This window comes from Pavona decussata, unplaced genomic scaffold, assembly GCF_977016875.1.
Source record: "Pavona decussata unplaced genomic scaffold, jaPavDecu1.1 SCAFFOLD_175, whole genome shotgun sequence".
Classification (NCBI taxonomy): domain Eukaryota; kingdom Metazoa; phylum Cnidaria; class Anthozoa; order Scleractinia; family Agariciidae; genus Pavona; species Pavona decussata.
This window is the reverse complement of record NW_028145586.1, coordinates 4,129,313-4,156,545: the sequence shown is the minus strand read 5'-3', so window position 1 is coordinate 4,156,545 and position 27,233 is coordinate 4,129,313. Positions and strand designations below refer to the sequence as shown.

General features: G+C 36.9%; 2 protein-coding genes and 1 pseudogene across 3 annotated transcripts; 1 reads left to right on the top strand and 2 right to left on the bottom strand.

The window, feature by feature from the left end:
* Window positions 1-37: 37 nt before the first annotated feature.
* Window positions 38-26,950, bottom strand: LOC146463760 (uncharacterized). 2 transcript variants are annotated; one of them, XM_085084099.1, is made up of 6 exons: window positions 26,812-26,950; window positions 17,007-17,125; window positions 11,699-11,855; window positions 7,000-7,172; window positions 5,774-6,010; window positions 38-485 (listed from the first exon to the last, which is right to left on the bottom strand). In XM_085084099.1, the coding sequence occupies exons 2-6, from the start codon at window positions 17,068-17,070 to the stop codon at window positions 361-363; spliced, it is 756 nt and encodes a 251-aa protein (XP_084940225.1). In that variant the 5' UTR covers window positions 17,071-17,125; window positions 26,812-26,950; the 3' UTR covers window positions 38-360. The 2 variants fall into 2 exon arrangements, with proteins under 2 accessions (XP_084940225.1, XP_084940226.1); XM_085084100.1 differs by lacking the exon at window positions 26,812-26,950 and adding an exon at window positions 22,343-22,478.
* On the top strand, window positions 12,158-13,701 carry LOC146463762 (uncharacterized; annotated as a pseudogene).
* On the bottom strand, window positions 13,929-15,872 carry LOC146463761 (uncharacterized). Its single transcript, XM_085084082.1, has 3 exons — window positions 15,707-15,872; window positions 15,501-15,555; window positions 13,929-15,068 (listed from the first exon to the last, which is right to left on the bottom strand). Exons 1-3 carry the CDS (start codon window positions 15,798-15,800, stop codon window positions 14,294-14,296), a joined length of 924 nt encoding a protein of 307 aa, XP_084940208.1. The 5' UTR covers window positions 15,801-15,872; the 3' UTR covers window positions 13,929-14,293.
* Window positions 26,951-27,233: the final 283 nt, after the last annotated feature.

Sequence of the window (27,233 nt, the reverse complement as noted above, 5' to 3'; positions counted from 1 at the left end):
AATACAAACTTTTTTTTGTTCGTGAGATGAGCGGTAAATGTAATCGGCTTAAACGGCTGCTCATGTATTTATGAATTTTAAATTTGTGAGAATGTTATAAGTAGTAATAGTCATGAATGGGATGTCGGTGAAAAAAAAATGAATGTGGTCTGCACTCTGTAATCATAAACTCCGTAATTACCGGCTTACTCATCCGTGAAAAAGGGGACTTTTTTGAAACAGTTTTATAGAATATCATTCTTAGCCAATGAGCGCAGTAATAGAAACGTAATACTGTATACGGTTTGAACATATCCCTTATTCGTTTTTGCTTTTCACCATGATTGTGCGCTCTTTGTTTTATTACTAGAAAGATGGTGCTTACAGCACGTTAGCATCGGCCGGCAATGATCCTGGGACTGACGTTAGTTGCTTCTCTGCACACGAGACCTCTATCAAGGTACGATTGTGCTGCCAGGGAGAACAAACACAAAGCTTGGGGCATGCTGATGAAAGAGAGAAAGTACATTAAAACTAAATGAGAAGTATTCCACAAATATCCTTTTTTGTTCCTTCATGTGGCTATCAAACAAGTAAACACACACACAAGGTATTTGTTTTGTTGTTCGTATTTTAAAAATTGTGATAGTTGACGATATTTGACAAATAATAAATTTTCCAACGGAAAGAAATACATTTACAAGGCCCTTAAAAGGTGCAGGAAATTATATATATTTTTAATTTTTCTATAAGCGGGTTTGTCAACGTTTTATGAACTTTGAATTATTTATTTTATTCCACTGGTTTAATGGTGGAGATAAGTCAAAAAAGGAACAAGTTTATTATTGCCCTTACCAAATACTTAGTTAATAAAGGAAAACCTAATGTACATGCATATATGGCGATATTGGTAAAACCTCGTTCCCAGGGTTCTCTCTCTTCCTCTCCCGAGAAAGGACCCTGGTTGCGGCTGGTCACGTGCACTTGACAAATTAATTTGTCGTTAGGGAGGTGTAGTAAAGTATACAGTTCTCACTTTCTCATAAGGGCCCGAGAAGCCAGCTGCGAAGTTTGTAACAACAAGCGGACTTTAAATCAAGCATTTTCACACCCATCACGCACTTGAGACCTGGAAGATGTTCCAGGTAGGGTGTTTTTAATCGGTAAAAAGTTTCTTAAAAACTGTCATTTTTGGGACTGCAGAGCGAGGCCGACAGACGACGGCAGACGCTTGAATCAAAACCCAAACATGCAAGGCGATTAGAGAAGAAGTATCGCTAGCTAGGTAGCTAGAAATGTAGTGAAGTCGGAAAGAAGATCATTTTAGTATTCCTGAATGAAACACCAAGAATATTTTGGCACTAGAATGTAAGCAAGCGAGGTATTTGAGTAAATTATGAGTGTTCAAAAATACCGACAGACTGAATTGAAGAGAACCGCACGCGAATATAATTGAAAGCTAATTCTTGTGTTATTTTATTGCCTACGTGCCTAACTCTAAGTAGTAGTTCAATGAAAAACATTGCGCTCAGCCGAATTTTTCGATTGTGATCGAAAAACAACGTCCTTTGTCATAGGAAATCGGTGACCAAATATGTATTCATTATTGCGAATTAGATAAACCAAAACAATGTATTTGAGTGATGAACTGTAATGCTGTTACCAAAAGCATAACGTGTGAACTAAATTTCATTTTACAGACCAAAAGACGTACCTATTACCGCTGTTAAGTTTGAATAAGTGGTATTTCTGCTGGACTTCCTGGAAACAGTTCTACTGTAGATAAATATTCCGATTCATGATGTGAAATCAATTATCAACCTCTGATTCTTTGACCATTTGAAATTCAACAGATTCTTGAGTTCTTAATATACGATTTTTGCAGACCGCATGAAACTGCGCCAAATCTCTCGCCTTTCTCTTGCTTTCGCGTCCGCTTGAAAATCTCTGTTAGGCTCTTGCGATCAAAACAGTAGATCGAGGGTACCCCTCCTGGGAAGAGGTTTGCCGTGTGCAGTCACGTGACCAGCCCAAATCAGGGCCTTTTCTCGAAGGGGGAAGAGAGAGGGCCCCTGGGAACGAGGTAGATACTGGTAAACAAATTTTTTGGTGAACCATTCTCAAAAATCATACTTTCAAGTTCCAGCGACTTTTTCATGTTGAGAGATTCGTGGAAATTTCAAAATGCGGTGAAAGTGCTGTTTTCTGGCCAACTAAAAGAGTTCAAAATAAGGTGAGGGAACGAAGCACCGACAAATTTCATTTGAAGTCAAACTTTTCGAATACTTCGAACAACTATTCTTGTTTATTGTCCACTTCTAAACATTTTCAAATATATTCACTTTGTGATTCTAGCAAGTACCCTGTTAAAACCACCTTTGAAGAGCGCTAAAAATAGCCGCGAAATACAGGTAATAGTTAAAGGAGCACTGCCACCTAATTTAGTGTCACTATGAATAGCCAGAAAACGTATTTGTTTTAATGAAATCGTTAAAATAGCGGTTGAGTCTTGTTCACAATAACCTTACAAGTTTTTCAGTTAGAAACTACTATTAATTACACTAAGCTGCGGAAGGCTAGGATTGCAAGTTGAAAATATTGGCCAACTTTCTCAAGTTCTTCCTGTGTATTTTGAACAAGGCACTAAAAACTAATTATATGCTGTTCTTCCTACGAGAAAAACCTCAATATTTTCTTTCCGGTGTTGTAACAGCAATTTCATGTTACAAACCAAATTCAAATATTTGAGCAGTTTTGTTCAAAACACAGTAAAATCGCCATGACAGTGGCATTTTAACGGCCAAAAACAAAAAAATAGTTAATTTAACAACATTTACGATGCCATTCCTTCTGAGAAAATCAGAGAATTTATGTAATATGTATTTAATCAGCTAATTTCTGGAACTTGACTACCGGGACTACTAGCATGTTTCGGTTGTCTCCGTTATCATTTTTGCTGATACCCAGCTCCCTCTCTTTCCTACTTTTCCTTATCCTAAAGTCTCAAGGCTTAAGCCTGGTTTTCACTTGGACATAAGAACACTTGCAACTTAAGCATTTTGAGCTTAATCGAGGGGAGCTGGCGTCGTAAAATGCTGTCAAGAAATAGTTTTCAGCGCGTGCGTCTGTCATTATGCTTATGTACGAAGCGTTTACATTTGCTTTTCTTTATGCTTATGCTTATGTCCTAGTGAAAACCAGTCTTTACTTTGCCCAAATTGTTTTGCTTAAAAGTTACTTGAAATTGGCCTACTCTGTTCGAATTCGACTAGAATTAAAGCTTAAATTTAATTAGCGTTATATATTTGACTATACTTTTGAAAAGGAATTTTCACATAGATATATTTTCAAAATGATTTGACAAACATCGTTCAGAATGTTTGCCCTCCCCCCCCCCCCCCTCTTCCCCTCCCCCCACCCCAATTTTACAGCGAGAGAAACAGCCCTGGAAACTAAGTTGAAGAAAACCTTTCCATGGAAACAATCAACTGACTATTATTACGCTTATCTGTAAGTTGAACATTTCAAAGTGAAAACACTGCCTCTCAAAAGGGTTGATTGACCCGCATACGGAAAAACTAATGTATGTAGTTCTTTGATACTAGGAAGATAAATTTTCTCAACGCCCTCAGGCAGAGACAAAAGTTAAAAAGAAAATTAGAGGGAGAATGCAATCTACAAATCGACTGAGATTCTGGTGCTCTATGGCCAAAGACAATTTCCCTCAACTAATTTATTCCGCTTGATGCACTTCTGCATTTTGCAGCAAACACTCCCACCTCGAATGGGTGCCTTTTTAATGTAGTCATAACCAGCTTACAACCACAATTTAAACTACTTATACACGTCCAACATTTCTTTGTCGCGCGAGATTTCCTTTGGCTTAAAGTACAACGTGGCATGCATTTCATGCAAGACAAAAGTTCATGTGGATGCGAATCGCTGACAGCTTAAAGAAACTCTAGGAAGCTAGTCTTGGGTACATTTCACCGTCAAAATGGTGAACAAAATACGGCATCAGGAAAAGAAACTTCAAATTTAATTTCATTAGGAAATAGAGGGAACTGAGTACTAGTAATAACAAAAAGAAAAAGAAGGTGCAACATCGGACGCAAACAAGTAAGCAAAAAACAGTGGAAAATACGAGAACAATGAACATTGTATGACCTATCAATTGAAGGCCGGTTGTTGTTTTACAAGAAATAATTACAAAAGGCTAAAATAAAAATAAGATAATTGTTAATGCTACGAGCTTCTGTAGGTTTGGATTCTTATAGTCACTTGTTTTGTCTTTTTGGGTTGATGCAGACCCGGGAGGGAGGTAAGTGACCCGCACGCACTGCATTGCGATGTTTATAACTTGTTTTACTTATTCAAGAAAAAGCTATGAAAAACGGTGACTTTTTTAGTTTGTCTCAGATGCAAACGTTAACCAATCAGTCGCCCATTGCACCAAAAACATTTATTTATCTAGACAGTGCGAAAAGGGGTAATTTGACACCTTCTGGTTGGAACGGCTCGAGACTAGATTCCCCCTTATGCGAATCACAAGCTGATATTGCACACCGCAAACACGTTCCGGGCCACTAACTTAACTCTATATTGGTCTGTCATAGTTTCAATTCTATATAGAGACTTGAAATAAAAAATAATAATAAAAGCCAAAACGCTGAATACTTCAGGCTAAAAAAGAAAAAAAAAAAAAAACTCAAAACGTCGCAGTCATTTCTTTTTAAATTTATAATTCGAAAAGGCAAATTACCGAACAGCCTCCTTCAGACACTTAGCAGATGCGTCAGAGTAGTCACACTGAATTTCAACTTTTGGGGTGGAAAGGATATAAAGCAACCAAAATAACTTTGACATAATTTTAAATAATGCAAGAAGACAAAAGGGCCATGCAGTAACACTCACTCACCTAACTGCAAAGTTATTATTAAGTCCTATTTAATCTATTAATTTAATTTATTGTAAGGCTCAGTTAGATATTTTATAGAAACTAAGCGATATAATTTTCTTATTATTAAATTTATTATTATTATTATTATTATTATTGTTATTATTATTATTATTATTATTATTATTATTATTATTATTATTATTATTATTATTATTAATATTATAAAATGGCAGTAAAAACTTCTGGATGCCCAGATTACCTAAACAATGATTGGGCGGCCAGCCGTAGCCAATCAATGTAGCGACCAAAGTCCATACAATTAAACTCCGAACTTCTAATCATAAAAATCCTAGTAAATAAATTCTAAAACTATTTATCATCCATAAAATCCTCAATCTAAATACTAAAGGTTCTGTTCATCGCGATCAAAACACTTAAAAAATAAATAAAAATAAAAGTATAATAAAACGCCTAATGTCCATTATTTCAAAAGCTTAAAGAGCCTGGCAATGTTGAGTGAGCTTGTGATAACTGATTTCTGTATCTGCAGAGCTATTGTGTCGCTTTTATCTCCCACTAGCTCTTTAAGTGCCTTCCTGACATCTCTTGAATAACCTCTGAGTACATCCACAATATCATTGAACTGTCTCACTCGATATTCAGGATATCTCTGCTCGAGCTCCCAGCGTAATGGCCCGTACTTTGTTATTATTATTATTATTATTATTATTATTATTATTATTATTATTATTATTATTACTACTATTATTATTATTATTATTATTTTTATTATAATTATTATTATTATTTTTATTATCATTATTAATGGTGCCAACATTTTAAGAGTGCAAGATGCTCAGAACCATTCAAAATGAAACATTTTGGGTTACTCACCGATGAAATTAACATCGAACTTTTTCTCATCACTTCCATACTTGCTAGTGGTTCGGCATGTAAAGTTTCCTTCTTCAGTTACTTGGAAGCTTGCAGTGTTGGAAGTTGTATTTACCAGAGTTGTTGAGTTCCTTATCACCGCTATGTGTATGGGAAGAGACCCTGAAGCTGAGCACAGTAGTGTGAGGCCTGGTACCGCTCGCACAACAGTAGCTGGTAACAACACCTTTGGTGAAACTAAAAAACAAAAACGAAAACAAAATAATACAGGTATAATTTAGCGGCACTCCATAACAGCAAAAATAAAAAATAAAATAAAAAATGAAACAGAGCATTTACAAAAAACGAGATAAAATAAATGAGAATTAATAATAAAGTGTATTATCGTTTATCTCGCGGTGAAGTCACTTGCGATGTAGATCGCCACCTTTCGACTGCTTACTGCTAGTCTTCTTCAGGCGATGAGGTCAAATGATTACGTGGCAACAACTGTATCACGGAGGTTGGCTGTGGTTGGTGTATTTCGATCTTCCACTGAGTCCATTGTTCCGGCAAGAAGTTGTTGCTTCTTCTTTCAAAACAGGGGGGGGGGGGGGGGGGGGGTGGAGGTGCAGGAGCGGAGTTACGTGAAGCACGGATTCAACGAAATCATTTTTTGTTAGTACAGTTGGTTCACATTTTGAAATTCGGTTCAAGAATAGAATAAAGCGTGCACTTCGAAACCGGTTTACCGACAGAAAACCAGAGTGACTTGGCCAACAGTCTAGACTACGGCGACTTTAGGACTTGACACGCTTCCTACAAGAACCTCTCTTTCTCTTCCCTTCGGGAATCAAGGTAGTCTCTGCTCGCAGTGTGACTCTAAAATAAATCCTCCTTTTTTCTTTAATTGATTTCTATAATTAATTACGACAAGCTTTTAATTATTTCAAATTGACTTATCTCCGTGATTAGCTTGTGCCATCTGCAGGTGGTATCTATTGTATTTGTTACACTACTGTTAGACTAAACGAAAACGACCACAACAACAACTCCGTAGGCGAGTGTTACAGGACTATAGTATACTCATCTATCTGCGCAATTATTGCCTTGTTGTAAACTAACAAATATTAAAATTTTCTTCGAAATACATATAAGGTCGGGTGGGTACTGATCTTTACTTATTTACTTTTTAATATTTAATTTGTAATTTTAGGATGATGATATTTTCAGTTATCCGTTTTCACCTGGTGAACCACTGGTAAAAGACAATTGAAATCCTTTCTTTTGAAGAACATGGTCTGAGAAGAATGTTAGCACAGCCTTGCCCCCTGTCACAGAAATCTTCTCTCCAGTCCTCTCACCACAATACACACCAAGTGATTGTTTCTTCTCATTAGTGATCTTCAAATAGCTCCATCTACAAAGAAAAATAATCAGTCTTAGAGGATATGCAAACAGAATTGTCGTTAGCCTGCAGTGCAGGCGTTTTTCATGGGCGAGCGCTGAATAATAAATTTAGTTCGCGTATTTGAAGGAGGCTGAGGGGGAGGGGGAGGGGGGGCAGGAAATGAGAGCGAAAAAAAAAAAAAAAACGCCTGCCCGCAAACCCTGTGTAATCGCCAAACGCCCCTATTTATAGTTGCGCTTGATCAGTGCATTTCCGGCTTCATTCATCACAGCTTGTGCAGTCATGTCACGTACTTCGCGTGATCTAAGTTTCTACTTTGAAATCAAGCATAATAAAGTGAAATTGTCTTTGTCTCAAAACAAAAAGAATCATGAAAGAATAAAGCTACTGTGTGACGGTCAAATTAGTAAATTTAGTAAAGTTAATTTTCTGCGTTCGCTTTCAGAAGATTTACAAGTGTCACGCTGTGCGCCGCAAAGGTCAAATACAGAAAATCAAGCACAGATCAGTTCAAAGTTTTATTCGGGGCTATACGAATACAAACCTTTAACCGGTCCAACTGAACAGTATGCGAGTCCTCCCCAGTTATCACACAAAGCTGGTCAACTGGTGTATCAATCTTTTTCAGCGATCGAAAAAACGGACAGTACTCCTCCGCTGAAGTAGCCTCCCACGCAGTCGTTTTTAGGGGACTCGTATTACCTCCTCCCCACAGGAGGTAATACGAGTCCCCTAAAAACGACTGCGTGAGAGGCTACCGCTGAAGCAATGATAAACGGTTTTTTGCATCCTCAATATCTTTTTAGTCGGTATCCGTATTTTGTTAGTCCCATTGAAGTTGCTTCTTCACAGTACTTTTCAGCGGACAGAGAAGGATCGCATCAGCACTTTTGCTCGATAAAATCAATGTAAATGCCCTTCAGTCGAACCAATAACGGAAAGGTAAGGCTTTTTCCAAAGGCGGCAGGAAAATCTGCTAATACATCTTGTCTCGACAACCGTGAAAAAATTATTTCTTTTTGTTCGGAGCTCAATTCAAGTGATATTCCAATTTCTGAAAGACACGGTTTCATTGAGCACAGTGTAGTGGAGCTGGAATGAAATGACATGCGGACCGATCTGCCGTGGATTGTCAGGTATCAATCAATATGTGACCTACCGCACCAATCAGAGCCCCCGTCTATCCAGCGTACGGGTTCTGCAAACAAACAATGAGTGCGGGCAGGCGTATTTTTCCCTCCTCTCCCCCTCCCCCCTCCTTTATTTCTCAGCCAGTCGTCCACTCCCTTAGGGTTACTTTTGACTCGCTACAGTCCTCTCGCGTTTCCTCGCCGAAGATGACAGCAACGAAGGATTATTCAGCGCTCCCGCTCCAAAAATACGCCTGCATTGCAGGCTAAATTGTCGTATATAGAGGTAGAAATAGTAAAATGGTGTCACAGGGGTGATTGTTGCACCCCATAGACAGGTTCGTCTATGGTCCAGAGGACGTTTATAGTATAGCTAGTAAATTCGTGCAATCAAATTTTATTGTGCGCGCGTGCTTAATATTCCCATTGTGCACGCTGATGACGTCAGCAAACAAATGCATTCAAAAATGGGGGAAAACCTCAGCAAAAAGTTTAACTACAGATGGCAACAAGCGAACCAGCTGATGAGGGAGATCTGCCTCCTTTTTCTTTGGGATTGGAGTTTTTGACTTCCAAAAAAAAAAAAAAAAAAAAGGAAAAAAAAAGAACAAACCGGGCCCGTGTCATCGTGTCTCCCAAAAGTATTAATTTTCAGACGCCAATTTCGCTTTTCTCAGAGGGAAAACACACCGTTTCGAAACGATAAACTGAAAAAAAAAACTGCTAAGGAATACTCGACAGTTTCAACAGCGGAAATACCATAATTAACGGCGAAGAAATTGTGCTTCAGGAACAAATTGTCCTTTTATCTAGCCGAGAGCAAGCGGACATCTCAGATCACGGACTTTCTTGATAATGTTCGAATACTTGTGGGAATCCAGTTCACAAGAAGTCACAGGTTTGATTGTGAATTTGTACTCATATACTTTTCTAATTGACGGATTCTTCGTATAACTAACAGTTTTTTGGCGAAATTTTAAAAAGCCGTGCTCCCCACGCTTCGATAAATTCACTTTATGAATGGACTTGCAGTTCCTTCAAATTGCTTGCGCGTTTATCGTCTCGGATTAAGAATTGTACGCCTTTGCATCTTCAAACAAAGACTTATCTGAATAAATTTTTTTATTTAGGAAAGCTTCAGTTGTCTATTTTCTTTCTGTTTTCAACTAAAGAACGTGACAACTGTGAAAATCTTGCGTAAACAAACACGTCCTCGTGAGCGGAAACTGAATTCTCCCTTTGCAACGCGAGCGTCAAATTTTGAAGTTTTTTTTTTTTGGAAAATTTTTAAATGGCAACCAGTGTATTTTACTCGATAATTAGAAACGTCAACTATTTTAGACCAAAGGGGTGTTGCTTTTTTTACCCGGTAAGTTGTGTATTTTTACTGAACACGGGGTTGTCTTTTTACCACTTTGCACATTGGGTGAATGCTTGGTAAACCTCTGGTCAATCTAGAATCAACGTGTTAAACTACCGTGTTGAAAATGTTATAAAACAATTGGTTCATGAGTCAGCTGTGCGTTCATTGAGATATGAAGCACTTTGGAAGTTTGGAGAACACTCAAGAAGCTCAAGAGCACCTTTCGAGCTCTCCAAACTTCCCGCGTGCTTCATATCTCGATGAAACACGCTGACTCATTAATCAGTTGTTAAATTGTAGTGAGGAAGCAATATAAACTAGCGATAAAGAAGGTAGTTTTAAATATTAGAATACAGTTTCCTAAATCATTTTATCAAGAAAATTAACGATAGTAATTTAAAAACAGCATCACGTTTCGACGACTTCATATCGTCATTGTCAAATGAGTAAAATGGAAATAACGGAAAGGCATATTTATAGGTATTGAAAATGAGAAAATAAATTAGCATGAAAGCATTCAGGTAAAGAGTTTCGCGCGAATGGAATCCGCTTGCGTGTTCAGTTTCGGTCTTTTGCTCTTGATCCACAGCATTTCATAGACCAAACATTCAAATTTGTCAAGGCATTTCTTTATGACTTTAAAGTTCTTAATTAAGTTGTAAGGTGTTCAACCATGCGCGTTCCTGAGATCTTTTCCGATCACAGAATGTTTATGCTCCTCAACGCGTTGATGGAGGGGGCCCCAAGTCATTAAATCACATGTGAATTCATATACTACACTCTGCTAGTTGATCAGGGGAGGCTTTTCTTCTGTGACTCTAAGATGATCAGCGATCTTCTTGCTCGTGAACACCGGTTGTAGTTGTTGATTAATTTTCGTCCCGAGGTCGCCAAGTTGCCTGCGAACCACGTTTTAGAAAATACGTTATCACAAAGATTGCCTCATTATTTCATTCATTATATGTTTAACAAACTACGATTTAGTTGAAATTCAAATTGAAACATAAACATATGTTTCAGTTAAGGTTTGTGTCTTTTAAAGTTTCGGTCCTTGATGAACGGCAATTCGCTTAACTCCTGGTAATGACATTAAGATCTCAAACATTTTATACACCTACCACTATTGGTCAAAAATATTGAGCAATTCAGTTTGAGTTTCAGTTTATTGTTTTTGCCATAAGTTGTACAAATGCAAAAAAGCTAACGGCGAGGAAGCCGAAGGGAAGCCACCGGGCTTATAAGGAATGGGCTTCCTCAGTTAAGTAATAAGAACAAAGTGTTTTCATAGTTACACACGAGACCAAACTCAATGGCAGAGCTACAGCAAATCTTAAAATATATTACATAGTCATATTAATCATAGTTAGGCTTTAAAAAAAATGAAAGTGAAAAGCAGAGATAAATAAATTAATAAATATATAAATGAATATTTATGATGAGAGGAATGCTTTCAGCTTACTACAAAAGGAGGCGGTACTTGTTGCATTTCGAATTTCAAGAGAGTTAAAAAAAATTGGGACCTTGGAAACAAATGGAGAACTTTCTTATATTAGTCCTGCATTGTGGTAAATGTGAAGTGCCATAGGAATGCACTTGGCGTGTCAACAAAACATGTTATTGAAGCTATAGGGAAGTAAGCCAGATTTATATTGATACATAAATTTGAAGTTTGTAGATACCCTTAAGATTGATTCGGGTATCAGAGGTAAATAAGCTGTATAGCTAATATCACGGTAACAGCTGTGTACACATACATACGTACATACATACATACATACATACATACATACATACATACATACATACATACATACATACATACATACATACATACATACATACATACATACATACATACACACACATACAAATAATACATACATACATACATACATACATACATACATACATACATACATACATACATACATACATACATACATACGATACAGTAGCTTCAGTTCCAATGACATGCCTATATTAATTGACAAATGCAGCAGTACAGCAGTGCTTCTCACGTAAAAAGCTGTGCATTTACTTACCTACAAGTCGGGTGATACACCAGGTTAAAGTCGTCAAAGTTAATTACCAGCGCCATGCCCTCTGGAATTGGAACCGAATAACTGCAATTCATATTCTTCGGGTAGTTGTTTGGATATCCAGGGCTTGAAAGTGAATTGTTTACCACTGAACCACATTCTATTCCAAGCAAAAGTAGTTCAATAAACACCTTACTTACGACTTGGACACGATGAAACAAATAGTGAGATAATAAGTGAAAGAAAATTATATGATATTGAAACATCGTCTACCTCTCAGAAGCAATAGGTGAATCAATAGGGACCTTTAGCACCGACCCCGAGAACGTGGACGAGGTCTTGTTTAACCGAGTGGGTCCTGGAACGAGACGGTCGTTCACAGCGGGAAACATAAACATTTAGCAGACCGCGCCGGCTACGGCTACGAGGACGAGTCTCTTCCAGTTGAAGTCGACAGAGAAAATGTCCTTTAAGGAATTTCGTGAGCTGCTCATACTTCTCTACGCCGACAACATTGTTTCAGATGAAGAATATTTATTGCTTTACGATACTTTCAGTTCAAAAAATCTAGACTTCCCTCATGAAAACTACGAACGATTCGATCTGGATTCTATGAACTCCGCCGAATGCAAAGAATAGTTTCGTGTCGAGAAGCAAGACCTCCCTCGCCTTGTTGCAGCACTTCAACTACCACTAGTGTTTAAATGCGAGCAGAGGAGTATTTGCGATGACATAGAAGACTTATGTATGCTTCTCAAACGAGTTGCCTATCCATGCCGACTCAGTGATATGATTCCGCGATTTGGCCGACCAGTTTCTGTCATAAGTTTGATCACAAATGATGCCATGGACTATATCACGGCCACCTTCTAACTCAATGGAATCAAGATCTCCTGAATCCTGGGGATTTACAACGTTATGCAGATGCCATATCAGGAAAAGGCGCCCCCCTCGACAATTGTTTTGGTTTCGTCGATGGGACAGTGCGACCAATTTCAAGACCTGGTGAACATCAGAGAAGTGTTTATAATGGACATAAAAGGGTCCATGCCCTGAAATTCCAATCCCTGTCCCTACCAAATGGACTCATCGGAAACTTATATGGACCGGTTGGTGAGTTTTTAATTTGATTTTCTTTTTAATAGTAATAAAAATGAACTTCATTAAACACAAATCGATAACAAGATGTTATAAATTACTTAACAAGTTATACAAACTTCCCAAACAATTTCTATTCTCACCTCCTTTTTTTTCTTCGTTTTTGAGGGGCTTAAACACGACGCTGGGATGTTGGCAGATTCTGGACTATTGCGTGACCTTCAACAGTATGCCTTTTCTCCAGCGATCAACCCATGTGTATATATGGAGATTTGGCGTACCCTCTCCGTGTCATCTTCAAACCCCGTTTCGTCAAGTCCCACTTGCACCCATGATGCAAGATTACAACGAAGCCATGAGCGCGTTAAGAATTTCAGTGGAATGGCTTTTCGGTGATGCCATTAATTCTTTTAAATTTCTTGACTTTAAAAAGAATTTGAAGATCGGCCTAAGCAGTGTCGGCAAAATGTATGCTGTGTGCGCACTACTTCGTAATGCCATAACATGTCTTTATGGTAATAGCACCAGCGATTACTTTGGTATTGAGCCCCCCACTCTGGAGCAATACTTTCAATAAAGTAAAATAGCTGAATTTATTTTGATGACACAGCTTTATTTTTCTGGAAAAACAACAAATGTAATGGGGCATAAAATGTAGAATTTAGGGAAGGGGACATAACACATTGCAGGAACAAATGAGAAATCCCATAGCCTACCCTCTTCTACAAAGACTGGTCCTTTAACCCTTATTAGCCTATGCTTTTTTTATACTGAGGGTGGGCAGAAAGTACCCCACCCCCTCTTAAAAAAAAAAAAAAAAAAAAATCTTGGGAGAAGGGAAGGGACATTTAGGGGCAGATCATGATCCCCAGGGGGGAATGGATTGGGTGGCTAACCCCCCCCCCCCCCCCCCCTTTGACTAACCAGAAAAATGAAAATGAACACATTAAAATAGAAAATAAGGACAATGACACTGAGTAAGGTGTAAAAATTGTTGATATTTTAAGTTAAAATAACAAAGCTAACATATTTGCTAACATCCAACATGCTCCCCTTAAAAAACTTGGGGCTAAAATAAAAATAATAATAAACAATATTTTGTAAACAGACACCCCCACCCCCCCCCCCCCCCCCCTTTGAAAATACTGAATCTTTCCTGGCATGATCTTCAAAACTTGTTAAATTTTTGAGGGAAAGGCAGATAAAACACAAACATAGATTTTGGTCAAACCTGTAGGAAAAATTGGGTTGCCATAAAAATCACATGTTACACTTACAATTGTAACAAAATATGAATATTAAATTTAACTTATCTTTCAGTTCTTAACTCGGCACCCCTATGGGTGAAAGGGTTCACTTACGTTTTCTTAAGCTTCAACTATATATTTTTGATCAATGTTAATTTTAAAAATCGAACAGTAAATAAAATGTTAACCACAACATGGTCCCAAAGGGCTAAAGTGTGCAAATTTTTTTCTAAACAGCTTTTTCACCTTCCTCTTATGAAGACTTGGGCAAGGCTATTTTCAGTAAACCCATGAGTATCTGGCTCTGCTGTTGTTGCTGCTGCAAAAAAAGCATTTGGAAGTTTTGCATCTGTCTCTGCTCCTGTTCAGTCACGACCTTTAACACATCCTGGTATTGTTGCTGGCTGTATCTCTGCTGATCCATCAGCATCTGTTGCTCGGCAGCTTTATTTTCTTGTTCTTTCTTCTTCATTTCCATTTCTTCCTTCCTGATCTCCTTTTCCTGCTTAATATTTTCTTTCAGAATTTGCACAGCTTCAGTGGTGCTTTTTCTGCTTTTTGGTGGAGTAACTTGATCAGGGCCTGCATCAGCATTCCTCTTTTTGGTTTGCATCAGGCGCTCCATGGCCTTCAGTCTACTCTCTTCTGCTGAAGCTTTCTCACTTTCATTCTTCTTGGTAAGAGTATTTGAATTTTCTTTCCTTTCCATATCAGCTGCTTGCTCTTTTTCGATGATCTCAGACAATGCCTTCTCTAATTCAGTTTCATCCTCACATTCAATCCCAGAACCTTGCTCTTCCTTTCTCATCTTTTCTTTGTATTTGCTGACCGAAAGAGTGAGTCTGTCCCTGACAGAGCGCTTGCTGACTTTGAATTTGGGATAGCTTGTGCCATTTAAATCTAGTGCTACTTCACCCCAGACATCTCCTCCTTCTTTGCTTTGCTTAGGAAACTTCCATGGTTCCAAGACAAGGACTTCTCTGCAAAGCATAAGATCGTGCTCTTCTGACCATTTCATGGCATAATTTCTGAAAATAAATACAAATTTTCATTAAGTAACGAATTATTTTTACAATCAGTGTTCATATGATTTAAGCTGTATTGCAAGTAAAATTAATTTAATCTTAAGGCCTGAAGTATATAAACTAAGTTTTCAGCGCTGTAATTTATAAATAAAGTTTTGTTAATTTTTTTCCTCCGGCTAAAATTAAAACAGGGCAAAACGTGTTTCACGTTTTGGCAATCTTTGAATATAAAAATTGCCCTCTACGACAATTTAGGGGCTTTTTTCAGTATCAATAACAACTTAGTGAGCCATTAAACGATTCAGAATGACCTTAAATCGATCCGTAACCGCAAATTTAAACGGACAAATTGAAATTTTTAAAGGCATAATGAAATGTAGATGAAAGCAGGCGACGTACGTGTCAAAAAAACACCTATAAGGTTTATGTACGAACCCTGTACTCTTTGTATCATCATCCGCAATCACAGCTGTGAAGCTCAAAGCTCTTCCTGCAGGTGAAAAGAAAGTAAAAAATCAAGATTATTTCTTCACGGTCCGATCAAATAACTCACGGTATCTATCTTGTCCACTAACCGACACTTTAGATTGAAAAAATCCCCAAAATAAGTCAGCAAAAGTTAGTAAAAATATAAAACATACCTTCGTTCAACACTGTACGCCAAATGGCGGCAAACGGCGTCCTGAACGAGGTGTGGACGACGAGTTCTGCACGATTGAGCATGCGTAGTAGCATCAAAGTTCATTTTCTCAACTTCCGGTCGGTGACGTTCGCGTCCTGGGTGTCGGTGCTAAAGGTCCGTAATGTTATTTGTCACACGACGAAACTCAGAATTTACCATCTGTTTTTATTCATCAAGAAGCCCACTGGACGCGTTCGACTTCACTGATCCCAAATTATGCAGGACGTATGTCATTTGTGGAGCATATGACTGTAACGATCATGTGTTGGTGACTACTTTTGTTACTGCGCATACGTTCTTCGCATTTCGAGATAATCAAGTTTCCTATGGGTGATGCATACTAATACAAGGATATTTTTGCTTGGTTTAAACCTTTGCGGAAAAAGCAGACCTTAGCAAGTGCTCTTGGTATCCAAAAAGAAAATTGGGGGTTACCGTGCATTTTTCAGTGATAATAAAGCTTCAATTTGAAAAAAAAAATGCCATATAGTGCTTTTTATTTTACAGAGCCCTTGCTGAGATCTTCTTTTTCCGTATAGCCATAAACCACGCAAAAGTACCTCTGTATTAGTAGGCACTGTCCTTAACTAATTGCAGTTGACATGCTGAAAACATTCCACTGACTATATTTACAAAGGATCACGCACAAGAAATCGGGAGCAAATAGTCCAGTCATGGCTTCTGTAAATATCCGATTAATATCTCACCTAAGTGGCATTACAGTGTTATGAAAGATTAAGTGACTTACATTGTTATTTTTGAAATGAAACTGGAATGGTTATCATTTTTTGTTGGGATGGTTTGACGGAACTCCCTTGACGGTAAGTTTCTATTGATGGCCCAAGTGACTTAATTTCCGTCTTTGTTTGCCGTTTTTCCCACTTACGGTTCATCGTTGGATCCTTTGTGGACAATTAAATGTATAAAACGTCACCACTGACACCCAATTTTGAAACAGGGGAGGGAGGGGAGAGAAGTGAAGGCAATGTAAAATGTGGTAACCTTCGCAAGCCAGAATTGACGTTGTTAAGGACGTGTTGCTCATCTTCCCTACAATAGTTATCACGGAAAAGATTCTGATCAGCGTGTCTAGGTAGTTGCAGAATTCATATTTCCTAGATCCCTGGTAGATTTTCGTTGTACCAGTCCATGAACAGCATGGAATAGATATTTTATGCTTTGAAGATATGGATTGTAACTCAAGGACGTGTACATGTACAGACAAATTGCCAGCAGAAAGAGAAACAATATGAACTCACCTTGGCTGGCGATGATGCCGTTCTCACTCCAAAACAGCACAAAAAGTAAGACAAGCATTTCCATGCTGGAAAGGTGATTTTTTGCCCTCACCGTTGCACCAATTATCAGCCTTTACTTCCTACGGGCAGAGAGGATAATGAAAAACTGTCATTGTAGCTCAGTTAAATGTTTAAATAAATAAGCAAACCATTTGAAAATAATGTCCTAAATTAGTACTGTCTTATCTTGTGTCTAATTCACCTGAGTAATTTTCCAGTAAGTTATATTAAGTAACTTTAGTTGCACCGTTTTACAAGATGCCTGGAGTTTTTATTATTATTATTATTATTATTATTATTATTATTATTATTATTATTATTATTATTATTATTATTATTAAGCAGTAATACATTTATAAAGAAGTAAATTACACTACTAGAACTACACGGCTTACAATACTTTGCTAAGAATACTTGACTTTCAATGAACTTTGTATACAGCTAACATCTGTTATCAAAAGCTATCTACTACTTACAAAATTATTTAGAGATTTTTTTCCTATTCATTTATTTGTTTATTTTTTCCTTTCCCTTTTCTTGTGTTATACAATTCTTTTCTTTAGCAAAAAAAAGAAACAAACGAATAAAACACAACTAAAAACGTGAAGACGGACAAAAGTACACATATCCTAGTAGTCTTATAGCATAGGGGCCCACGTTTCCATAAATTGCTTTAAGTTGTTATTTTTCGCAGCAATTGTTTGCAGAATAGTTAGTTTGTTTTTCAGACGTAAAAGAAAACCTTCAAAGTTGAAGTTGCCATTGCATACACTTGTAGTGAAAATGTGGTATTTAGCAATAATGAGAGAGTAGTTGATCATGAGGACAAGCCAGGTTTTTGATTTTTAATGCCAGCTATAAAGGATCACGCCCTCGGATAAAGTTATTTTTTCTTGAAAGCTTTCTCGCCACCAGAGTCTAAACTTATTCCAAAAGGTCGAGGACACATGACATGTAAACAGCATGTGGCCTAACCCTTTCACCGCTAAAGGCGACTAATCTCGCCGTTTTAGAGGCTACCACTTTCAACATTGGCCACGTTCTCAAATCCAGAAATCTGGTTATTATGGTCTACTAATAGTGTTAGTTAGTAAGTATTTTAGGCTTTAAGAGCAAATAAACTGAGTTTATCTTCCGTTTGCCGTTCCATATCAACATTTATTTTCAAGCAAAACCAAAAATGCCCGTTTTCTGTGGCATCGAGGAAAGCTGAAAAACACACATCTTTGCTTCCAATTTTGTAATTCAAAATCTCATTTTAAAACCAAAATTCCTTCATGACAGCGAACCTTAATCTCATGACTAAGCATTTATCTCCAATTTTGCCTCTCACGCGTACAGCTGTTCGAACATCAGCCATTTGATTCGAGCCACTTTTCAAAGCCCGTGATTTCCCCTTTTCCGTCCGAGTTGCATTCTGGGTGATTTCGATACAACGACGAAATGGAGGTCCCGTCATCTTAATTCAGTAGTATTTTTGTAAGTGTCGAGCCACCCGGTCCTACTGGCAAAATATCGCACACATCGTTTTCTTTGCAAGTCAAATCTCGCCCAAATTGCCGTGGTAGGTCCGAGAATCCACCCACAGAACGGCCAGAGAGCCAACTTCACTCGTGAGCCACCATGACTCGATACGAACACTTTTGGCGTCCCAGTCGCTATGAAATCATCTCTCACCTCTGGATTCTTTCAGAGGATTGCCTCTACTCTCCATTCCAGCTTTATGATGCCAGCCTGGGAGCTTCTGCAGTGGAAAATGGCCCGAAAGTACACTTATAAACCGACAACTTACCGATTAGAATGTGTTTGTGTTAGCGAGCAAGACAACAACGGTTCAAATAGGTGACGTCACAAAAAAAAACTTGAGTCCTTGTTATTGCAGGGGAGCGAAAATTTCAAAGGAGATCTTCATATAGGACAGCCAAATCCGTTTTGCTAATCGACATCGAGATAATTGTCCAGAGAGTCCAAGAAATTTGGCAGTGAAAAGGTTAAAGACTGGCATTCGGAATTGCATAGGGGGCATATGTCAGTGTCTTTTATCCCAGCACGGAACAAGTTGGATTGCGTAGGTAAAATGTTATGAGTAATTTTAAATTGAAAGAAAATTAATTTTGGTTCTTTCAAAATTTGAAATGGAAGCATATAGACATTTCGGATGGTGTCTTTAGTGAAGCCGTAATTTAAAATCCTTCTCTCAGCCGTTGGTATTGAGTAGCTATTACTTAGTATAATCGAATAAGCTGGTTTTGTTGATGGAAGTCGGGCGAACAGTTCTTCCTCATATGGGGCTCCTCTCTGGGCATCCGTATTTTGGATGCTTTTTCTTCCTTCTTGCTTCCTAGAGTTGGCGAAATAAGCGATTTTGATTTCTAAAGACTTGCCATCATAGCACGTGTTAATGACATTGCCTTTTCTCAGCTTCAGATTCCACAATTTCACAAGTATGAAAGCTACGGCGACGAGCTTTGGAGGATAAATAATACGTCCAAAGATCTTTTCTTTGAGGTCCGCAACGAGAAGTTATGACGTCATGTGACGTTGTCATGAGATCATGATTGTCAAATGGAGGCCATCTTGGATCCGCCATATTTGATTTCTGGATTTCCCCAAAACCTTAGGAAAGCGCCGATATTGAACGAAAAGTAATCAAAACCAATAAAGGAACACTAATATGGGCTAAAAAAATAAAAGTTACTGTAAGTAGAAAGAAAAGTAATTTTCCATTTCTGAAAATACGCTTGTCAAAAATTGGTTGTCACGACAACATCAAAGTCAATGAACAGTAACCAATGGCACGAAATTCTTCTCAGATAAATTTCCGAAAGAGTCCTGAAATGTCAGGCCGTTTGCTTAAATATTGAAAAAGTTATTCAGGTTCAAAGTCCCGCGGAGATTCAGGAACCGCTAGGTCTAGACAGGGTTAAAAAACTATTAATTATACCAACGTAAAAGCTTGGAACCTGCAACTATAACGAAACCCCTACATAAAATACTTAAGGCAGTTAAATTGAGTCCATAGATGGAAAAAGACACTTTTGGAAGCCTGTATAGGTTACTAAACACAGAGAGACCACTGTATGGGTTAACATGAAAATTAATGAGGAAATCATTATGTTGAAATGCAAATGTTTTCAATGTGTTGGTCAAAATACTATAATGCAGACAATCGTCTTCCTGTAGTAAACCAACAGCCAACAGCTCACTGCTAAAATGGAACTTTTGTTTACGCCGCCACATATTAAAATAAAATAATAATAACAATAACAGATAGCAATTATCATCAGAGCTGCTGGAGACCTTAATTTAACTTTAAAAATAATAATCTAATACATTAATTATTACGGCTCAACGAGCTGAAGGCGAGTCTTCAAGATTAGGTAGCAATTTTTTTATAACATAAATATAGTTAGGAGAGTCACCAATCTCAAATTTCTGGCGGAAAATAAAGGTACTGTGTGTTGCTATTAACAACAGGCTACTGGAGAAAAAGAAAATGTTTGATCATGCAAGCTTGATCCGCTTGTATTTTAAAATAAATTTATAATTGCTTTTGTTAATTCATTGCCTATTTTCTTGTAGTAGAATTTGAGGGTAATTTGTATTTTCACTTTTTTTTACATCTCAATTTTGAAGCTTTCTCACGAGACTTTCATGGATACCTATCCTGATATCTAAGAGCCCGCGAGATGAGATTTTTGTTGTTCATGTGTACTTTGGAAACGTTTAGAGTTTTAATTAAGGGACAAATGCATTTTGCTTTCTTTATAGCGCTTGAAGTGTTACCTGGACAAATGATGTCATGATTGATTGATCGTGTGACATGAATCCCAGATTTATCATGCTTTCAATAAATTGTTTTATTTTTTTATACAAAACATTTTTATGTTAAAAAAAAAAGTCGGTGAGCTTTTTCGTATTGCATGAGATAGTTATTTGCCTTAGTAGAGAATTTCGTATGACATGCGAGTCTTCCAGATGACTAAAAGCTGGAAGACTGCTACAGCCAATCAGAGTGTATAAGTCACCTAAAATGATGTAATGGCAGAGAACTAGGATTCGTGCTACCGAATCCAATACTTAAGGTGTTTCTTGAACAGACATTTACTGAAAGAAGATTTGGCGATATATACATTGACAAAGTAAATAATTAAGAGTTGTGAAATGTAAAAACAGAAGGCGATTTTTGGCAATTTACAATGTATGTGAAACACTCATGGTAAAATTATAGCAACAAAAAAGTAATGAAATGAAACTGAGGTAGACGCAGAAAAATAACATTCCCTCAAGCGATACCCAGACAAAAAGTGATCTTTTAACTAACGTTCACTGTAGGTTTGGCAACCTACTGGCGATTACAAGAAGTACGAGTTTGATTGTGTATAATGGGGACTTTGTAATGATTTCAAAATACATAGAGGAGCTCGGTTTTGACCATGTTAGACATTTTGTGAAAAATTTGAGATAAAATTTTTCCCAAAAATGATAAAATGGAAACTTGAATTGGTCGACAGTATGATAATTTATTCAAAGAAGCGCTGTCAAGTCTTTGCCCACGTAAATAAAGATAACGGCATCTGGTAACCCCTAAATTTTTATTAGCTTTTACACCGAACATTTAATTTCACTATAACAACATTTATGGACCAGTTTATGAGTCAGTTTATACGAATTCAAACAGAGAACGGTGGTAATATTAAGATGTTTAAGGAGGACAGCTGCATTATCATTGACTGGAGGTATCCTACTTCATAACAAAAGTAAATAAACTAAATATAATTAAGCAAAGAAAACACTGCTCAACTATGGTTAGCCTTATCACATCTTGTATACTGGTAATTTTATTTCCATACACTTGTTTTAAAAGAGCAAATAGCAATTATTTCTTTAGTGAATTCGTTATTATCAGGATCCTTGATGTGCTCTTTGTCTTTGTGAATATTTTTAAATGTTCGGTCGCATTTGGTAGTAATCATGCTGTGCGTAAAACCCATTTAAGGTATTCTGTGGCGAAATTTTCACAAAAGAAATTACGAAAACGCGGTTCACCATAGCCCAACAGAGAAAATACTTAGTTTTTCTATAAAAGATTTCTTCAAGACGATGTTTAAGACTGAATTATCTGCTTAAAGGATGTTTTATTTGTGTTAATTATGACATTTCGAAAGCGCTCCGTGTTGTGCATATTTATCCACCTCAATTTTTCACTTCTAATTGCGTCACTCGCAGGATGCCTTTGCCAAATTGAGCAGAACAATTAAATGGCTAATGTGAGAAACAAAAAGAACTCTACTTACCGGAATGAATGATGCCAATGAGTTACCTTTGCAAGACGCTTTTCGTCAGGATGAACAACGTAAGAACACCGAGGGCACTCAAAAAGTAAAGCCCTGTGCAGCTGTTTTTTGTGATAACTTCAAAAAAGGAAACATGAAAAACTCATTAATTCAGAACAGAACATGTGTACTCCATTTAGCGGTAAATTTGTTTATTTTTTTAACTGAAAGCTTACTTGAAAACTTGTAATAATATTGCTTATAAAAAAAGCTGACCAAAAAACCGATGCGTTTCCTCAAGTGCCCTCAAGACGATCAGCTTTTAAACTTTTCGCAGAACTCAACTTCAATAAATAGACAATTGCGTCGTTTTGCATTTATGTGACAGCATCTGTGCGAAATAGACGACCCATATTGTTGAAGGAAGAAAATATTCCCCAGCAATATTTTTGCTTTACCATGAAAATAAATAAGCACCTCTGAATTTCCCCGCTGTACACATACGTGTGGATTTATTTGACCGTTGATTCTTTTAGTTTAAAGATAAAACGTTAATTCATTTTAAAACATATCATAATGCGAGTGTTGGTGGGTGAGCATGCGATACATCCTTCTGTTCTTTAAAGACCTACGTAATTTTCGCTGATTATTTAAGTTCACTTTCAAATTATAGTAAAGGGGTAATACTGTCTTTGTCCCGAAGATAAAGTTCTTTTTTGTCAAGCAACAATGGCTTTTTATTTTAATTCAATTGCAAGTGAGTGCTAGATGAAATTTCTGACAATTACTTAAACACGTGATCAATAATTTGTATTAGGGGTTCAATAAAATAAAATAAACAAATCAACCAATCAGATCGCCCTATTGCCGAGTATTGTCCCGCTTTCAATTTAAAATCAAGATAGCGGACGATGCAAGTTTTTATCAGACGCTGTTTCTGCTGCTGGTCTTCAATCAGGCAAGAGAAAGCTGCTTGTTGTGTTCTTGTACTGTTATTTTACCGTGTAATAATTCGATAAATGTTTTAACCATATTTAAAATTATGATGCCTCAAAGCCCTTATGGTGGTTAACGAATTAAGAAAAAGAACTGTTTTGCACACTTTTGGTGATTGCAATACTATCTGAACATTACTGAAATATCCCAGAAAAGTCCCAGTGTGCGTGAAGTTTGGTGTTTATTTGTAAGTTTTATTCGTTGCTTGACGCAAAATCAAAGAAAAGATTCTGTGAACCGTCTCCATAGTGAGGAAAAAGGCCGAGCGTGGACTGAAGAGTAGGGCAGGACACACTTTTTACCATTTCTCCTCTCAACTTTGTCTCCTCAAGCTCCCTTCTTCTCACCACTGCTGATTTTTTCTAAAATCTCTCCTCATTGGGGAACCATGCATAGGCCTCGTCTACTCTATAAAAATCCCTATGTAGACCGGGTTCACTTCGGGCTGCGGACCTCAAAGGAGACATCTTTAAACGTGCTGTCTATCATACAAGTCTCCCTGTCATAGCTATTATAGATGCAAAGTTACGGAGGCGGGGTACACAATCCGCCCCCCCCCCCCCCCACCCTCCTCCCTCGTCCGGCCCCAGAAGACAAAAAAAAAAAAAAAAAACGGACATGATATTGTTTAGGCCTTGTTTCCTTGTGAAATGGTTTATGCGTTTTAGGGGGTCCTGGCACTTCTGGTGTAAATAAAAGGATTTTCTATTTTTTGCCTGTCAAAAAATTGGTTGTCATGGTAAATTGAATCACCCAACAGACAAGCGCCTGTATTTTTGCGTCAGCTTAAGCGTGCACCAGTCAAGTCGGAGGAACTTTTGCTCTTCTATTTGACTTGTATAAGGCCTGTTACTGAATACGCATGCCCTGTTTATCATCATAGCCTCCCGCAATACCTTTAAGTAGATCTAGAGAGATGTCAAAGCCGAGCTTTGCGTATTATCTGTCCAGACTTTTCGTACAATTAGGCGCTTCTTTTGACTGGTCTAGTTCCCTTACACGAGTTTTTATGTGATAAGCTCGTTAATTCCATCCTGTCTAATTCCTCGTACAAGCTGTATAGCTTATTGCCTCCCAAGAATGATTGCGAAGTCATTTTAAGGAGTCAGCACTCTTTTACTACGCGGCGCCTCCACACCACCCGTACTCGCAAGAGTTTTATCTGTCACTATGTCCATAAAGCAATGATGTAATATTGTTTCTCTTAATTATATATTTTGTCCTTTTATATTAGCTTTTTTTAGCTTGGTATTGTCATTTGTTCATTTTTATGTATTTTATTGTAAATCAGACGTAATTCAGCCTATGGCTCTATCTATCTATCTATCTATCTATCTATCTATCTATCTATCTATCTATCTATCTATCTATCTATCTATCTATCTATCTATCTATCTATCTATCTATCTATCTATCTATCTACCACCGCAAATTTCTCCCAGAATAAATTTCTGAAAAAGTCACCAGAGCAGAATCGCCCCTCCCTCCCGGTTAGAGAGGTTCTTAATTAAACCAAATTTTGCTGTTGTTGCCTTTTCTTGTTACTCAGACCTGTTGCTTTTATTTATTAGTAATAATGATAATAATAATAATAATAATAATAATAATAATAATAATAATAATAATAATAATAATAATAATAATAATAACAACAATTATAATATTGCTTTCTTTTGAGATTTTAAGGTCGGTACACACATGCGTAAGAGGCTCCAGGACACCTTTCCACAAAATTCCACAAGGGGATTTCATCGATGACTGTCGCCTAAACGCTGGCCAAACGTGTGTCCGTTGATTTTATGTGATTTGAATTTTTTGGAATTGTAAGTAGCTTGGAATATGTTGATAAAGATGTTGTTTTTAACTATTATTATTATTATTATTATTATTATTATCATCATCATCATCATCATCATCATCATCATCATCATCATCATTATTATTATTATTATTATTATTATTATTATTAATATTATTATGACATTTGTTTTTTTCTTTAAAAAAATTGTGCTTGAAAATTAATCTCGAAATCGAAGTAAATTGTAAATAGGTTTTAATAGTTCTTTTTTCAACTTTTAACTTGTAAATAACAATTTGCTTGGTATATGTTACTAAAGAGATATAATAAGAATAATAATAATAATAATAATAATAATATTTTTTTTTCTTTTTCCTAGTTCAGGAACTTTTGCCTAGACACTGTCCGCAGCAGGTTTCAAAATTTTAAACTGAAAAGTTATTCAATTAAATAGACATAATAATAATCAATATTTACAATAGGCCATTTCCGAGTTGCTATGAACCTCACTATGAAAGCGAGGCTAAGTGCAAAACTTTTCATATGAAAATTAGTTTTGTTTGCATATGAATGAAAATTAATTTTCATGAGAAAATTTTGCACTTAGCCTCTCTTTCATAATGAGGTTCAAAGCAACTCAGAAATGGTCTATTCATAAAATATTTTCAGAGCAAACGCGATACAATTACAAAAGCATTTCTTGAATAATGCTCAAATTAAAAACAAAAAGATGATAAAATTCAAAAAAGATAATAACAGATCTCGAAGGCATTGTATTACTTTCTTTGTCATTTCCAGGAGAGTCTCTAACAATAATAATAATAATAATAATAATAACAATAATAATAATAATAATAATAATAATAATAATAATAATGATAACAATAATAAGATTTTTCAGATTTTTATTACATGAATCGATTTTGATGCATTATTGCATAGGCTCATTTTAAGAAAACATAAGAAGTTTGGATTTTCTATTAGACTTTTTCAAAGCATTTTAGTCCAGAAGTAATTTAAGCGTTTTATAATTTGATTTATTTTTAGAGCTTCAGTGTATATGATTTTTCTAAGTGAACATTAGGATTTAGGGGTTTGATTAGAAGTTAGTGATTAGTTGTTACGGTTTAGTCTTCGCGAGGTTGGCTACGGTTTGCCGCCCAACCATCGTTTCCTTAGGTTCTGGGTATCCACAAGTTTACACTGCCTTTATAATAATAAAATTATTGGCACTCCCTAGGTGGGGCTTTTCAGTGACAATACGAAATACTATATTACTTTATTGAAAATGGTAATTAATACTAAAGTAATAAAAATGAATATATAGATAAATAATTAGATAAATAAATATCACTAATACAGATCACTATTCTATTAATTTGTGATAGTCACGAGCCGGGTTTTACTTTTACCTCACGTAACCTTATTAAACTTATGTATATGTGTAGCAAGTATACGCACTGCAGATGAAAGATTAAATAAGAGAAAGATTCTCCCAGTTATCTACGTAACCAGACTGTTGCGAAAAACCTGGTGAATAAAAATCCCCAAAACAGCGAACTAATGCAAGAATTGTTCACAAGCGGTCAGCTGGGCGACGCCAACACAAAAGATCCCTCGCAACTACTGCGAACGGCTTGGTTTTACTTGATCCTTTACTTTGGAAAAAGAGGACGGGAAAATTAAAAAAACTTACCAAAGAGATGCTGGTTCTGCAGACTACTCCCCAAGGAAGACGGTTCTATGACTTTCGAAGGGATACACTGATGTCCACCAAAAACCACCAAGGTGGACTTAACGATTCAACAGACGAAGCCGATGGAAAGATGTTTGAAGCAATTAATTCCAGTCGCTGCCCAGTGAAAACAACCTCAAGGATATCAATCCCAAATTGGACTGCCTGTTCCAGCGACCGAGGGAACTGTCAGGAAAATTAATGAAACCCTGTGATGGCATTTCAAACTCTCGCAATTTTCTCAAAAAATAAAATACCTTGGAACTTTAAAATATGATTTTCGAAAATAGTTAATCCAAGGGTATCTTCAGGCGAAATATCAGAAATTCGACCGAGTGGTCGCTGAAATGCAGTTCTCGATTCTTACAGGCAGCCGCTCTTAA

Bases quoted from the DNA above. Each gene is read 5' to 3' on its own strand.
- LOC146463761 (XM_085084082.1), bottom strand. From the start codon at position 15,800: ATGCTACTACGCATGCTCAATCGTGCAGAACTCGTCGTCCACACCTCG. The intron at 15,556-15,706 runs GTATGTTTTATA...TTTCACCTGCAG, and splicing joins GCGTACAGTGTTGAACGAAG to GAAGAGCTTTGAGCTTCACA. The intron at 15,069-15,500 runs GTTCGTACATAA...ATTTATTTTCAG, and splicing joins GATGATACAAAGAGTACAGG to AAATTATGCCATGAAATGGT.
- LOC146463760 (XM_085084099.1), bottom strand. From the start codon at position 17,070: ATGGAAATGCTTGTCTTACTTTTTGTGCTGTTTTGGAGTGAGAACGGC. The intron at 6,011-6,999 runs GTGAAAACGGAT...TTTGTTTTTTAG, and splicing joins TTTTACCAGTGGTTCACCAG to TTTCACCAAAGGTGTTGTTA. The intron at 486-5,773 runs GTGAGTAACCCA...CTCTTTCATCAG, and splicing joins GTTCGATGTTAATTTCATCG to CATGCCCCAAGCTTTGTGTT.